The sequence below is a fragment of the Cyclopterus lumpus genome, chromosome 13 (genome assembly GCF_009769545.1).
Source record: "Cyclopterus lumpus isolate fCycLum1 chromosome 13, fCycLum1.pri, whole genome shotgun sequence".
Classification (NCBI taxonomy): Eukaryota; Metazoa; Chordata; class Actinopteri; order Perciformes; family Cyclopteridae; genus Cyclopterus; species Cyclopterus lumpus.
Genome location: NC_046978.1, coordinates 129,266 through 145,320, shown reverse-complemented (window position 1 = coordinate 145,320; position 16,055 = coordinate 129,266). Strand labels below are relative to the sequence as shown.

Genomic DNA, 16,055 nt, shown 5'->3' with positions numbered 1-16,055 from the left:
TTGAATAGTTACTATAAAAGCCAAATTGTTTATGTATTCGCTTCAGAATAAGAAAAACACAAGTCAACTGTTGAATACAAACATTTATATTCCAACATCCTGGTTGAAAAACAGACACAAATATTCAAGTTCAGTATAAAAGTTGACTGTACAGTTGCAGCGGCAAAAGAAAAGTAGTTATTACTATTAATACTTCTGTATTACAGACAAGACTACTTTAATCGTTACAGTGCTCTCACTATATCCTCTCACAGTACACCTGTGAGTGATCTGTAGTATCGAGTAAACAAATGTGAGACCCATCTCCATAAAACTGCAGCATCTGACATGAAATACACTTAAAGAGCTGTGGTGCTCAAACCTCTGTAGGCTGTGTTTGAGACCTGGAATACAGGAAGTGGCTCAGATCTTTGGCGGTGTGTAATGAATATACATTGATAGTTATCCAGTCAGGAATCATTACTGTACCCACCAGAGCTGGGCCAGCTGAGTTTTGAATACGTTTCATGGTTTTTCTTCCCCCATAAAGAGAAGGAAGAGGTAATTTCTGTTGGTGATAACCAACAAACCTTCTGACACAAATCTACTTTAACTGCCCTGATGAACCCCGTACATCTATTTAAAGTTTTCGTGATGTCCCTGTAACGGGTGATGACATTGCACAGTGTGTCTGTGTCACCTTCAGGTCTGGTGAGCGATCTGACTGATTTTCTTCAGCATCTCCTCCGACTCCAGCTGCTCGAGAGTCAACAGAGACAAACCCAGCTGGTCCTCCTGGAGAGAGAGATTATTAGAGAGGTAAATATTAGGATACAGAGAAAGTGATCAAAGACTGCCTGCTCAACAACGTTCTTGTCTTGACATCACTCTTCAGCCTGCTGAGGACCTGTAGTAATCATCCCGTTCACTGCAGCTGTAAATAAGTTTGAAGCTGTTATTTGTTCTAAGCAGCTTTTACTTTCTCTATCCTAGAATGACACCTTGGCCAACCAGTCAAGATGCAGTTTACATCCATATTTGTCCAAAACGTCATCTCTTCATTATTTTATCTTCTTAGGTACAATGTTGTGTTGTGAGATCAGAGGAACCTTTGACCATCAACGTCTAATCACTGGGAGTCAACGTGGATATGTGTGGCAAATTTGAAGAAATACCCTCGTGGCGTTCCTGAGATATCAGATTCAGGAGGAAGGAACGGACATGAGGCCACAGCGACCTTGACCTTTGAACACCTAAATCATATCGATACATCCAGACAACCCAAACATAATGCACGAGGCATAGAAACAACTGTTTACTAAAGATAACCAGTTCTCTGGGATTTCATTGGCCAAGGTACAATAGATTTATTGTATCAAAATATCAAAACCACTCTGGTTTATCCCAAGAATTATTTTTCTGACTCGCATGCAGAAGCTCAAAAACTGATTATGCTGTAAAATTATCAGGAGATTTCAAGAAAACATTATCGCAATCACAAAATTTAATTGTTGCGAACAAAAATCAAACATCTGGCCTTTAAACTTACAAACAATTATTAATTGATTTTACATTCCCATTAATAAACGCCCTATAGCTGCAAAAAACAAAACAAATTGGAAGCACAGACGATGTACTTAGCGGGCGTTAGTCGTACCTGTCTGAACGGCTGAGCCATCTGTCGCAGGAAGTGCTTAGAGAGCTGGACGGCCTCGTCCACGGTGAGGTTCAGACTGCCGTCGCTGATGTGCTCCTGAATCCAGCGAGGGAGCTTCCCACGTTTGTCTGCTCGGGCATATCGCTGCGGGCGGGGGAGAGGGAGTCGTCTCAGAAAAAGAATCACCAAATCAGAAGGCCGTTTATAGGCCCAGTCCGCATGTTGTGCTGAGGCCCTGCCGTAGGACAACGCGTACCTTGTCGGCGAAGATCATGAGCCCGTAGTCCGTCTTTCCCCGGATGACTCGACCCACACACTGGGCGGCGTGACGCATGGCGTCAAACGTTAGAAAGTCGTTCTCTCTGATCTGAAACTGATCGCGAAGGTACTCCAGACGAGCCTGAAACACGCGAGAAGAGAGAAAGCAAAATTGTAAAGCAGAGTGGCAGTAAAGAGGGAAAACATTCAAATAGAGAATATGTGTGCTCGTCATTGTTGGTGAAGTGAAGACATACGTGTGTGAAATCACTCCCCTGTTCACTAATTTAGTTCTCCCTTTCTAATATACATTCAGTTTATTCTGCAGTAAGCAGCACATTCAGATTTCCTACACAACAATGTTTTTTGTCATCAATAAAATGATATTTTGCATTGTGGTGTTGCTGAAAGTCCAGTTTGCACTCGAGTTACTGATTTGTGACGTGACTTAAAAAGTAGTGGATTTCATAATAAGTGTGAGTGACAGTTCTGACCTTGAGGATGCGGCTCTGCGTGTAAACATAAGGCACTCCGAACATGATGACTGCCCGGCCAAAATGATGCACTGAACAGCAAACAGAACAACAGTGAACGTTAAGCTATTAAGTAAACTGCCTACCACATGACTTCAGGGGAAACTTTGACTGAATCTGTGAAACTGAAGCAATGTGCCGCATACCAAAATCTATCCCTTCAGACACCTTCCCCCTGGCCACAGACAGCAGGATGGCTCCTCTGCCGTTCTCACACGCCTGAAGAGCAGAGATACAGAGAAATGTCAAAAAAGATGAAATATTACCATGACTTTGCCTTTATTCCTTTTCTAGAGCTGCAACCATCAACTACAATTAAAGCAATTTTCACACACGTTTTCACCCTCTGAAAGATTTCCTTATTTTTCTCACTTTCATATATTGAACTCATTATTTTGGACTGACTAAATAATTCCTTAATTTGGCATCTACTGGTGCCATTTGGCATCTACTGATGCCAAATGGCACCATCCCAGGCATTGTGTCCTCCATTGTCACCTACTCGATACTCATTTAGCACCTTGGTAGCAGTTTTTTTTTAAAATCCCAATTACAGATGTTTGCGAGACCTTTATTAATAATATGTATAAAGTGAGATGACGGGTGTCTCTCTGACCTCCTGGTATTTCTCCAGGGCCATGCTCGTCTCTGCAGCATCCGGAGTCTCAATGAAGATCAGCTTGTTTCTCTGGATGTTCTCCAGGATCCCCTACAGGCAAACACAAAGGAGACCGCAAGAATAAAACTTACACTAAATAGTATTGTTTCAATGACGCAAACATTCAATTAAATATTATTCAAAGTGGTACTATGGTTATAAGTTGGTGATGAATTAGGATCCCTCTTTAAGAACCAGCGGTCTGTCCACACACTAACCTGTTCATACCAAGCTGCCACTATGTTCTCCATGTACATGTAGCTGGTGAAGAACGCCACGATGCCGTCAGGAACGATGGCAGACATCTCTTGGAGTAGGCTGCCATAGTTACGAATCACAGCTGGAAACAAACAAAAGACAAATTGATGACGTTTTATTTGAACAAAAGAACCCTTTTATAAAATGCTGCAACTCTACCCAAATAAATATTTTATTTCATCTTTCTGGTAATATAATGCAATACTGCTGTAATAAATAATGACATTTCTACTCACCAAAGTCTTCTCTGGTCTCGAACTTTGAGCTCAGGGCCACCTGATCATTTCCCCTGCCAACAATCTATGTGGGACAAACAACTTAAACAATGTGGACAGTCTCCAACAATTCACTATTAATATATAGAATAATATAAAAGTGTTAAAAGGGTTTCAATGTCGTCACGGCTTCTGTGTTATTATGCCACAATTGGTTAATTTCAGCCCTCGTCTCAGAGTGTGTGTGTGTGTGTCTAAATGCGTGTGTGTCTGACAGTAGTTACACACCAGAGGACAAAGGCAGGTCCGTGCCAGCGTCATGGTGAAGGATGCCATGGTAACAGGGCGGAAGTCGAGGATTCGGGGATAAATGTCCAGTGGGGAGAGAGTCTGAAGAGGCCAAACAGAAGAAGAGGGGAGTCAACATGAGAGCAGAAAAGTATCATCAATGCACGACTTCCAGTAGTCATTTGTCTGAGGAACAAAATGTGAAACAGAAAAACTAATAACTTTCCAGAACAGATGGGATGGCAAAATGAAGATAATTCGCTCCCAACTGTGATACTTGAACATGTAAACAAAGCAATTCATCAAAGTACAGGGGCGTACTTTAATACATACGTACATCTTGATTGGTTCACACTTGCTGCAATGCCAAATTGGGTCAGGGGTGTAAAGGGGGGCCCGAAAGAAACAATGTTAAATTAACCTTAAACAAACTTTGCTTTAACAGTACTAAAAGGTAGATTAAAATAGATGCACTCCTTTTATTTCTCCAAAGGCAAAAATCTTAATGACTGAGCCGAGAAGAAAGGCATCGAGTGGTAACTAACTAACTAACTAACTAACTTACCCCCGAGGTGATGATGACTGACTGAAATCTTTGAAAAACAGGTTTGATGGCAATAGACGGGTCCATGCAGCTGAGAGACACAAAGACAGATCAGAACAGTGCTGTTCATAATAATAAAATCAGTGGATTTGCTCACGTTGAGAGAAGCGCCAAAGAGACAATAATCAATGACGCTTCCCAACTTTAAAAAACTATTTGTGTATTTTACCGACCTGAAGTGCAGCACAGGGTTTGCGATGGTTGGAGTTCGGTCTTCAAAGGGCTCAATGATTATGGTAAAACCTTCAGGCAGACAGAAACCGTGTTTAATGACGTAAACTATCAAATTCAAGCCAAGATTTCAAAACTGAACAAACAATGTTTTAATTACAAAAAAAAATCAACGTAAGAAAGTAAATGTGACTTCTACCACACATCTTACTGTAACTACAGAGTCAGTAAAGAACGGTACACTGCGTAGGGTGCAGATCTCTGCCAGGTACGTGTTCATGAGACCCTTGAGCATGCAGCCATAACCTAGAACCTTCTGCAGGTTGCTGCAGCAGATTTCGAGATTAGCCGTGGACAGGAATAGGGTCACAGTCACTCACGGACGCAAGCAAGGACGCCAAATGATTCTCCTGATGATAGTAATAACAATACAACTAATGATACAGAAGTGTTTTAATACCTTGGCTGTAGGTGCTGACTAGGGTAGCAAAGTTAGAGATGAGAGTAACAGCTGAGAAGTCTGCGATATCTGCAATCTCCAAAGTTCGCAGTAACGACCGTAACCGCTCTGCACAAAACCTGCAGGACACGGAGGAACGGAGAAAAGGTGAGGGAGAGGAAACGTGAGGCTACCCAGCCAATGAGGGAACAAGAAAGTGAGGAAGTGATTATGCGAATGAGGAAGAGTGTAACGGAGTAGAAGAGCAAGCGAGTGAGTGGGTACATGATCACATGATCAGTTGGAATGCGCGGCTGAAGTCGACACTGACCTGAGGGGCTTGCGGTCGATGCAGACTTTGTCGAAGATGTCTTTGAGGAACTGCGGGGTGCTCTCCTGTACAACGTGATGGACTCTCAGACGGGACTTAAGATACTCCAGGAAACGTTTGAGGAAACCAACAAAGTGCTCTGCTGTGCGAATGGTACCAGGGACCGCCTCTAATAGAGAGAGAGAGAGAGAGAGAGAGAGAGAGAGAAACAGCAATGCTCACTTTTTGGCGACTGAGTTTTGTGTTTAAATTTTTTTTTTTTTATTTAAAGAAATTAATTTGACGGTCGTACCTTGAAGAATTTCATCCGGTAACACGGGATTTGAGAGGTAGACGTCCGTTTCCCTCGCAACATTGGCTTCCTTCAGCCCCTCTACTAAACGCCTGTACTCCATCTTCAGCTTGGTGGCATCCGTCTCCTTTATCCTATCAGACAGCAGGGGAGGCGGGGCAGAGATGTCACTCATCTCTTGATGCACACCGTTTGGAAATAACGGAGACATCCCAATTCCAACGTTTAATCATTCCTAACATGAATAGTATAAAGTATAGGACATAAAGTACATTTAATTCAGTCCTATGTGATGTGATGCTAAAAAAAAAACTGTCTGCAAACATTTTCTACAAATTGTGAAACACTCACCACAACCTGGATTAGCCTATAAAATAATGACTTTACAAACAGATCATCAATAAATGTAAAGACAAATAACACATTTTACAAACTGGTGGGAGTTTTTACACAGTACAGAGCGATGTTAATGCAGGAGTGCTGTCAAAGACTCGACAGGTGACTAATTTCAAATTCTGTGTGTCACGTTGGCAGAAGTCAGTACTCATCGTTTATGATGAGCAAAACAAATGGAACAACAAATGCCACTAAAAGACAACAGAGCTGTTGAAGTGGATTCACTTCCGAAGACTGTCTCAACATTTTCTTTCCCTAGAATGTATGTGAGGGAAAGACCCATGTAACGGAAACCTAGATGCAATTAAGGGAACTGGTCCCCATGGAAAGAATTTTACTGCCGTCAAATCTCTTTCAATGCAGTAAATTCCTTTTTTCCCCATAACTAAGGAAACTTTTTCAGGGATTCTGAGCAACACCGCTCAGTAAGTCCCTCACCGAAGAAGAAGTGAAACCTTAAGTCTAAACAGAAGTCCACTGAGCACCGCCAACCTCTTCACGTTTCGAACCAGTTTTCCCCACTCAGCGACGCACCCGCTGAGAAACCCACTCTGGTTATAGGTAGCTCCATAGTCAGAAACGTGAAGATAGGGAAGCCAGGGACCAAAGTCATATGCATCCCGGGGGCCAGAGCGGGCGACATTGAATCTTGTTTAAAACTGCTGGCTAAAGATGAGCGTAGTTACAGTAAGATTATAATACACGCCGGCGGTAATGACTCCCGACTGCGGCGGTCGGAGGTCACTAAAATTAATGTGGAATCGGTGTGTACTTATGCCAAGACAATGTCGGACACCGTAGTTTTCTCTGGCCCTCTCCTCAATCTGATCAATGATGACATGTATAGCCGCATGTCGTCATTCAACCGCTGGTTGTCCAGGTGGTGCCCAGCAAACAATGTGGGCTACATAGATAACTGGCAGACTTTCTGGGGAAAGCCTGATCTGATGAGTCGAGACGGCATTCATCCCACTTGGGATGGAGCGCGTCTCATTTCTGCAAACATGGCCAAGTTGATTAACGGACTTAATCCATGACCCAGAGTTCAGATCAGGAAGCAGAAGCAGAGTTGTAGTCTTCCACCCTTCTCTGCACTTCCATTCGAGCAGTTACCCACCCTTAACCGTAACTCTATAGAGACTGTGTCTGTCCCACGGCCACTTAAATTAATTAAATCAAAAGTAACCAGAAGAGGAGTCATACAAAATAACCTCATAAAGGTTAACATCACTACTGCCACAGTGCAACAAAAGAAGAGAATTAAATGTGGACTCCTACATATTAGATCTCTGTCATCTAAAGCTGTATTAGTAAATGATTTAATATCAGACAATCACATTGATTTATTGTGTCTTACTGAAACCTGGCTGAGGCATGAAGAATATGTCAACCTAAATGAATCAACTCCTCCAAGTCATATTAATACTCACATTCCTCGAGGCACCGGCCGAGGAGGTGGAGTAGCAGCCATCTTTGACTCAAGCCTATTAATGAATCCTAAACCTAAACTAAACTACAACTTCACATCCAACCTGGAAAACATTACAGCCAATTCTATTTGTTATACTGTACCGGCCACGAGGTCCATATTCAGAATTTATATCTGAATTTTCAGAGTGTTTATCAAGTTTAGTCCTTAAAACTGATAAGGTTATTATTGTAGGAGATTTTAATATTCATGTGGATATTGATAATGATTGCCTTAGTACTGCATTTATCTCATTGTTGGACTCGATTGGCTTCTGTCAAAGAGTACAGAAACCCACTCACTGCTTTGGCCACACCCTCGACCTTGTTCTTACATATGGCATTGACATTGAGCATTTGGAGGTCTTCCCACAGAACCCTCTTCTGTCAGACCATTACCTCATAACTTTTGAGTTTATACTCCCGGAGTATACACCGTTAGTCAAAAGTTTCTACACCAGATGTCTAACTGACAGTGCTGTAGCTAAATTTATAGAAGCGATTCCTTCTGCATTTGATTCAATACCACGTCTCACTGTGACGGAGGACTCCTGTGCTAACTTTAGTCCGTCCCAGATTGATCATATTGTCAATAGTGCTACAGGCTCACTGAGAATGACACTAGACTCGATAGCCCCACTGAAGAAAAAGACAGTGAGGCAAAGGAGGTTTGCTCCCTGGTATAACCCTCAGACCCGCGACCTAAAGCAAACTTCACGAAAGCTTGAAAGCATATGGCGTTCCACCAATCTGGAAGAATCACGCTTAGTTTGGCGAGATAGTCTTAAAACATATAAAAAGGCTCTCCGTAATGCCAGAGCAGCCTATTACTCATCAGTAATATAGAAAAACAAGAACAACCCCAGGGTTCTCTTTAGCACTGTAACCAGGCTGACAGAGTCACAGCTCTGTGGAGCCGTGTATTCCTATAGACCTCAGTAGTAATGACTTCATGAACTTCTTCAATGAAAAGATTTTAACTATTAGAGGCAAGATTGATGCTCTCTTGCCCTTAACTACTACCGATCTGTCATCAAGAGGAGTGGCCTTGGAAACGGCTGTATGCCCTGGTGTATATTTGGATAGCTTTTCTCCCATTAACCTAGACCAATTGTCCTCAATGGTTTCTACTTCTAAACCGTCTACCTGTCTCTTAGACCCCATCCCAACGAGGCTGCTTAAAGACGTGTTGCCTTTAATTGGCACCTCTCTGTTGGATATTGTTAATGTGTCTTTGCTAACAGGCCATGTACCACATTCCTTCAAAGTAGCTGTAATTAAACCTCTCCTGAAAAAGCCCACTCTTAATCCAGAGGTGTTGGCTAACTACAGACCAATCTCTAACCTTCCCTTCCTCTCTAAGATCCTTGAGAAAGTAGTCGCAAATCAGTTGTGCGACTTCATACATCAGAATAGTTTATTTGAGGAGTTTCAGTCAGGATTTAGAAAACACCACAGCACAGAGACAGCACTGGTGAAAATTACAAATGACCTCCTAATTGCATCAGATAAAGGACTCATCTCCGTACTGGTATTATTAGACCTTAGTGCTGCGTTCGACACCATTGATCATGACATCCTATTACAGAGACTGGATCAGTCGATTGGCATTTCAGGTACCGCACTAAGTTGGTTTAAATCCTATTTATCAGATCAATCTCAATTTGTATTTGTAAACGATGAAGCCTCAATGACCACCAACGTTAATCACGGAGTTCCACAAGGTTCTGTGCTTGGACCAATTTTATTTACCTTATATATGCTTCCTTTGGGCAATATTATCAGGAAACACTGCATAAACTTTCATTGCTATGCAGACGATACTCAATTATATCTATCGATCAAACCAGAGGAGACCAACCAGCTCGCTAAAATTCAAGAATGTCTTAAAGACATAAAAACATGGATGACCTGCAACTTCCTGATGTTAAACTCAGACAAAACTGAAGTTATTTTACTGGGCCCTGAACACCTCAGAGATTAATTATCTGGTGATGTGGTTTCTGTAGATGGCATTTCCCTGGCATCCAACACCACTGTAAAGAATCTAGGCGTTATCTTTGACCGAGACTTGTCCTTTAACTCCCACGTTAAGCAAATCTCAAGGATTGCATTTTTTCATCTACGTAACATTTCAAAAATCAGGCACATCTTGTCTCAAAAAGATGCAGAAAAGCTGGTTCACGCGTTTGTTACTTCCAGACTAGATTACTGCAACTCCTTATTATCAGGCTGCCCTAATAAGTCTCTTAAATCCCTCCAGTTGATCCAGAATGCTGCAGCTCGTGTACTCACAAAAACTAAGAAAAGAGATCACATGACTCCTGTATTAGCTGCGCTGCACTGGCTCCCTGTAAAATCAAGAATCACATTTAAAATTCTTCTCCTCACCTACAAAGCCTTGATTGGTGATGCACCATCATATCTTAATGAGCTTGTAGTACCATATTGCCCCACTAGAGAGCTGCGCTCACTAAATGCGGGGCTACTTGTGGTTCCCAGAGTCCTAAAAAGGAGGATGGGAGCCAGAGCCTTCAGTTATCAAGCTCCTCTTTTATGGAACCAGCTTCCACTTTCAGTCCGGGAGGCAGACACAGTCACCTTATTCAAGAATAGACTTAAGACTTTCCTGTTTGATAGTGCTTATAGTTAGGGCTGAATCAGGTTTGCCCTGGTCGAGCCCCTTGATATGCTGCTATAGGCTTATAGGCTGCTGGGGGATGTTTTAGGATACACTGAGCACCTATCTCCTCTTCTCTCTCTCATTTACATCTCTCCATTGCACCTTATTAACTCTGCTTCCTCCCCGGAGTCGTTGTGACTTCACGTCTCATAGGGTCCATTGGACCTGGAGGTGTCTGATGCCTGGTGAGCCGGCCTCCCACCTTGGCCCTGCTGATGCCCCGCCCCCTCCTCTCTACCTCCTTCTGTTTCATGGATTGGAGTTCCATTCATACATTGTCATATTCATGTAATGTGTTTATGTAACTTTGTAAATGCTGTTCATTCTGTACACATGACATCTATTGCTTCTGTCCATCCAGGGAGAGGGATCCTCCTCTGTTGCTCTCCTGAAGGTTTCTTCCCTTTTTTCCCTGTCAAAGGTTATTTTTGGGGAGTTTTTCCTGATTCGATGTGAGGTCCTGGGACAGGGATGTCGTATGTGTACAGATTGTAAAGCCCTCTGAGGCAAATTTGTAATTTGTGATATTGGGCTATACAAAATAAACTGAATTGAATTGAATTGAATACTTGAGGAGAGAACTTCCAGTGTTCTGTGCAGCCGGCCACAGGCTCTTACTTTTGTATGGTGTTCTGCAGAGTCTCCACGTTGGTCTGGCAGCGGTCGAGTGTTCGTCTGGAGATGTTCACACTCATGGAGTCGATGCACACATTGTCTGAGGAGACAACGGGGAGTGACAGGAGAAGAGAAAGATTAAAGCTCCTCCCATGAGGCATCTGCACATCAATAATAGCATGTGTCATTTCATCATAATTTATAGTCATTTAAGACAGAAAAAGGTGTTCTCAGTCCTTCATAATAAAGTTAAAAAATGTATATTTATATTGTCGCCATGTCTGTGATAATAATAACAAATGCTGGCCTGGTATGACGACAATATGATGAGCAAAAAGAGTTATGTTATACTGCGGTACAATACTAAATGTTATACTCTATATTATTACATTGCACTTTACACTATTTCTTACATTACGTAAATATATGTCATACTACTTTCTGTATATATTATATTTATATTATGTTGCTTTATTAATACAGACAACACTAAGTGTCATTACTTAATCACATAATTCTGGTGTACGCTGTTCACATATAAAAGAGCAAATAAAGAGCAAGTCAACAAGTCTGTTTATATTATTTAAACTACCTCTTTTTAATCTGTACTTATCTTTGTGCAGCTGCAACACCTGAATTTCCCTTCTGGGGATCAACAGAGATGTATCTATTTTCATTTCTTTAGTTGTTTACTTTATTACAATAATTGTCTCTAAATTTCAGAATCCGTTTTTTTTTTTTTTAAGATATGTTTTCACATGCAAGAATTTGCATTGATGTTTTGGTGCAGGAGAAAAAAAAGAAAAAGAATCAAGTAAAAACAAATACAGAAAAGATACATTGACAATAAAAATGTGAAAACGGGTACAATGTATTAAAAGGAAGAGCTGGACAGTTTTGATCAGGACTGTGCAACATATTGTCCAAGTAACGTGCAAACCGCCGACCACCGTGTCCATTCTGGTATTTGTCCTGTTGCGTAATATATTTTTTTGACTGCACTAAAGTTCTTCTCCTCACCGATATTATGAGCCTCATCAAACACCACCACGGACTTCTTGGTCAGCTCTTTGGACACTAGGTCAGCTATCTTGGGGTCCAGCAGGTAGTGGTAACTGTACACCACAATGTTGGCATGCATGAGCTGAGAGGAAATAGAGATGGGACAAAGTGAGTGATGCAACACCAACCTTGTGAAGCATCTTCAGGTATTAGAACTATTATAATTACTTCAGTAAAGAGCAACTGCGTCAGACTATTTCCAGATTTGTGTGCCGAGCGGTCCGCCACCACACGTTACTCATGATTATAAACATTGTTTTGAGCTTCACTTGTTGTAAATACATCAAGTAATGTCTTTCCCAAAATACTAAGAAAGCTTTTTCATTTGATTTATAATAAACATGTTTGCATTAGTGTGTAGTGCGACGTACCGAGTAGCGTGCCAGATAATACGGACACCAGCCGTTCCTCTTGCCGAAGTCCTTTAGGTCGTCTAGGTTGTAGACCCCGGCGGGGAGGGGCATCTGTCGGCCGACCGCATCAAAATCCTGTGGACACGAACCAGAGTGGGTGAGTGTTTAACCGGTTAGGGCTACTATAGTACAGTCAATAAATCACTAATAAGTATCCTTACTATTCCAATATTTGAGCATCCCACTCTCACTTTAACCTAGTTACATTTGCTAACAAGACAGTAATAGGGCATCCAGTAACGGATAGGCTGCAGGTGTTGGTCTCCTGGTGCTACAGACTGCTGCAGTGAACCAATCAGCAGGAACTCCATCACAAGCTTAATGCAAAAGAATGTTCAGCAAACACCTCTGTTCAGTAGGAATATTTTCATAATTCACATGTCAGGTGATGCAAATGCTAAAAAGGTAGAAGGAACTACACATTTAAACAATACAACACTCCCTCACATTGTTAGGCATCATCTGTGAGGGATGTTATTTTACGGTGAGCTGCTGTCACTCATGTTTGTACTAGTGCTGGGCAAAGATGAACAAATTTAAATTGATTAAATCGCATGATTTTTCTGTGATTAACTGCGATTTATCGCGTTATGCGCAAAATTCAAGAATGAATTAAAAACTAGTGTATTGCACGCTTTTATTTTAAAGTAATGCTATCAGAACAATATAACAGGCACTCTCGGAGCAACAGCAAGTTAAGATACAGAATATAAATCTGTTTAAAAATTCTGAACAGGTCTAGCACAAAAAAAACACAGCTGGAATTTACTGTGCAGGGGACGTTTTAGTCTGTAAAGCCTTTGAAAAAATAAAGCAGTTACACTAACCCTGCCGCCATCTTTGTAGTCCGCTCCGTTTCATACAAATCAACGGTGCGCCTTGAGGCTCATACGGTCTTTCGTTGCGTTTCTAAGGACGTTTCTCAGATTGACATCTTCCACTACAGGAATCGACCTGCAGTCCGCTGCTCTCCACTTGGCCGAGGCATTTTTTAATTTTTCTTACGTTGGTTTATCGACAGTTCTCCCACACGCCGCAGTAGTCTGACGAAGTTTCGCTCCACTGGTTGTTTCAATGCTGCGTAACGCCTTTAAGACGTACTTCATGCACGTAGTACTCCAGTGATGAGATAACTCCAGTTTGAGTGGTTACAAATAGCTTTGTTTTTATCAACTATGCCGTCTGGTAGAGATTTTAAATGAAAATGTCCATTTAAAAGTGCATTTCTCCATGTTCTCAGCAGTGTTAAGCACCTCCCAATGCAAAAAAAAAAGAAAAGACTAACGCATGATGAAATTATTGTTGGCGTTAATGATTGCTGCTTTAACGCATTAATAACGTGTTAACGTGCCCAGCCCTAGTTTGTACACAAAGCTTCCTTCAACCGGCCTTGTCTATTTGCACTTCAGTTGAAAAATACTAGCTGGTCTGAACCGGAAGCATTCAGGTGACTTCTTACCTCATAAAAGCGGCACACAGGCAGGTCGGGGTCGCTATGGCGTTGTGCTCGGATGTATGATGCCGTCAGCGTGTGGCACTTCCCATCAACCTCTTTACCGACACGCAGAGAGCTCACCTTGATAGAAGCAGACCAAGGAGACATTGAATCCTTTGAGACAACTCAAGTGCTAAGAGGTCCAGTTACTAAGGTTTCCTCCCAGCAGAAGTCTGAACAACAACAGAGAGCTTGGTTATGTGGCTGTGAAATCGGCATGTTAGTGTGTTCGTGCTCTGCCTCGGGCCGTATGCAATTTCGTACCTCCGGGTGGATGCAGAGGTTTTTTCTGGAGGAGAGGGCGAGAGCCAGGAAGTTGTTGCTCTCTCCAGTTTGCTTGGAATAATACTCCATCAATTTCCGCAGCTCCTCCACAACCTGATCAGACAGCAGATCAAATATACGACACGTCATCTTAAGCCTTCTTTCAAATATTTTTTCTCATGTGTTTTACCATTTGATTTGAATTTCCTAAGCAGTATGGACTGCGTATTTACGTAATATTGTTGCTGGGATTAAATCTCTGAATTACAATTTCTGTGAACATATTTGACATTTCACTCACCTTCTCGATCTCTGGAACTGTTCTGGAGCAGTATATTAGCTTGGACACTTCCAAAGGAAAGACCTGAAAAAGAGCGAAGAGAGAGAGAGCGAGAGAGAGAGTGTGAGGGCGAGGACGAGGGAGAGTTCATTATCGGCTGTTGGGAAGCAACAAGGCGGCAAAAAAACACACACCTTTTGGTAGGCAACAATGAGAGACAGCAGAGAGATGGTCTTCCCGGTTCCCGATGGCATCTCCAGGACTCCATGACCCTGAACATAAACAGTGACACACGTAAAAGTTAACGGTGTGTAGCTGTCGAAACAAAAACTGAAAATCCTTTTAACTCCACCCTCGATTAATGTGTCCCCGTCTTTTTAGTACAAAACCCGCTCTCTAAGTACCCCGGTGTTGTGACACAGCAGAGGTGGAGGAACTGTTCAGAACCTTTACTTAAGTAAAAGTACTAATACCACATTGTGAGAAAAAAAACCCACTAAAAGTGAAAGTCCTGCATTCAGAACCTTAATGTAATGCTAAATGTACTTCATATGAGAAGTACAACTACACATTGTGCAGTAAAATGTTCCCTGTCAGTGTTTTACTGTGATGTTTTCTGGATTAATATCACTGCTGCATTAATGTGCATGTTGCATCTTTACATCTGTAATGTTTTTTTTTAATGGTAAATGGACCTGTCACTACATGACATCATTCATCCACTGATGGGAGGTTCCACCTGCACATCAGGACTAACTTACATTCACACACATCCCTCGTAGACACAGCTACGGGAGCACTTTTGGGCGCAAGGACACAAGAACATAGGGTAGTGGAGGCGGGGATCAGGCTACAAAACGCTCTCTAATGCCACAGAATTTATACGAACCCGACCCACCTTGGCATCCAGAGTCCTCTTCAGCTCGAGCATGTAGGAGTACTGCTCCGGGTAGATGTAGTCGTATGGGAAATGCACCAACAGACCCTCGATGTTGAGCCTAGGATGAATACAAACAACGGACTGAGAACAGAGACGTGCTGCTTCTTTTTCACACACGCACTGTGCGTGCGTGTGTGAAAAAGCATGCTAGGTTCGTGCAGCAGCTACAAAGTAAGCACACTTGTGTATGAAGCTAAGCTTACGTGAGCTCAGGCTCAATCAGTGTCAGGTGTGATGTTCCCTGAGCTAAATGACGTCATCTAGTTTAACTCGGTGGGTTATTATTGATGTAACGTTAACCGAGCTAGCAACAAGCAACATCTGCACACTGGATTGTTTGTGCTAGCTTAATTACAGTAATATCTTTATTCTTTACTGTCGCCATAGAAACACTAACTTCATATTTAACGTGTAGCAGACGCTCCTCTTCTTCTTCTTCTTTGGTCACTGTCGCTGTTTATACATCGTCTTTATTAACTTTGGTGTCAGAAAACAACAAACACGCTGCAGGTATTAACCGACTTCTTCTTCTATCTTTGTCTGCGGCTTCTACGAGGCAGAAGCCTCGGTGTTTATTGGCGGTTGGCAAACCATTTTTAGAGGCGCTTTACCGCCACCTGTTGGACTGGCGCGGGACACCATAACATTCAGGGAAAAGACTATTGCAACTCCCTCCTGGCAGGTCTACCTGCTAATGCCATTCGACCTCTACAGCTCATCCAGAATGCAGCTGCTCGACTGGTCTTCAACCTCCTGA

At 42.2% G+C, this 16,055-nt stretch overlaps 1 protein-coding gene across 2 annotated transcripts; it reads right to left on the bottom strand.

Annotated features, from left to right (window-relative positions):
- Positions 1–70: 70 nt before the first annotated feature.
- On the bottom strand, positions 71–15,848 carry ercc2 (excision repair cross-complementation group 2). 2 transcript variants are annotated; one of them, XM_034549181.1, is made up of 23 exons: positions 15,696–15,848; positions 15,257–15,356; positions 14,553–14,630; positions 14,380–14,442; positions 14,079–14,192; positions 13,779–13,895; positions 12,278–12,394; positions 11,865–11,988; positions 10,848–10,944; positions 5,684–5,817; positions 5,392–5,560; positions 5,082–5,200; positions 4,624–4,693; positions 4,412–4,481; positions 3,847–3,948; positions 3,580–3,643; positions 3,304–3,425; positions 3,044–3,136; positions 2,574–2,646; positions 2,389–2,459; positions 1,893–2,036; positions 1,637–1,780; positions 71–774 (listed from the first exon to the last, which is right to left on the bottom strand). In XM_034549181.1, the coding sequence occupies exons 1-23, from the start codon at positions 15,698–15,700 to the stop codon at positions 682–684; spliced, it is 2,283 nt and encodes a 760-aa protein (XP_034405072.1). In that variant the 5' UTR covers positions 15,701–15,848; the 3' UTR covers positions 71–681. The 2 variants fall into 2 exon arrangements, with proteins under 2 accessions (XP_034405072.1, XP_034405074.1); XM_034549183.1 differs by lacking the exon at positions 15,257–15,356 and having other exon boundaries at positions 15,696–15,837.
- Between the last annotated feature and the right edge of the window lie 207 nt (positions 15,849–16,055).

What these genes read in the sequence shown, in the direction of transcription:
- ercc2 (XM_034549181.1), bottom strand. An exon ending in CTGCAGAACACCATACAAAA is followed by an intron (nt 5,818 to 10,847) that starts GTAAGAGCCTGT and finishes GCTGTCTGATAG; the next exon opens with GATAAAGGAGACGGATGCCA. An exon ending in CAGTCATCATCACCTCGGGG is followed by an intron (nt 3,949 to 4,411) that starts GTAAGTTAGTTA and finishes TGGCCTCTTCAG; the next exon opens with ACTCTCTCCCCACTGGACAT.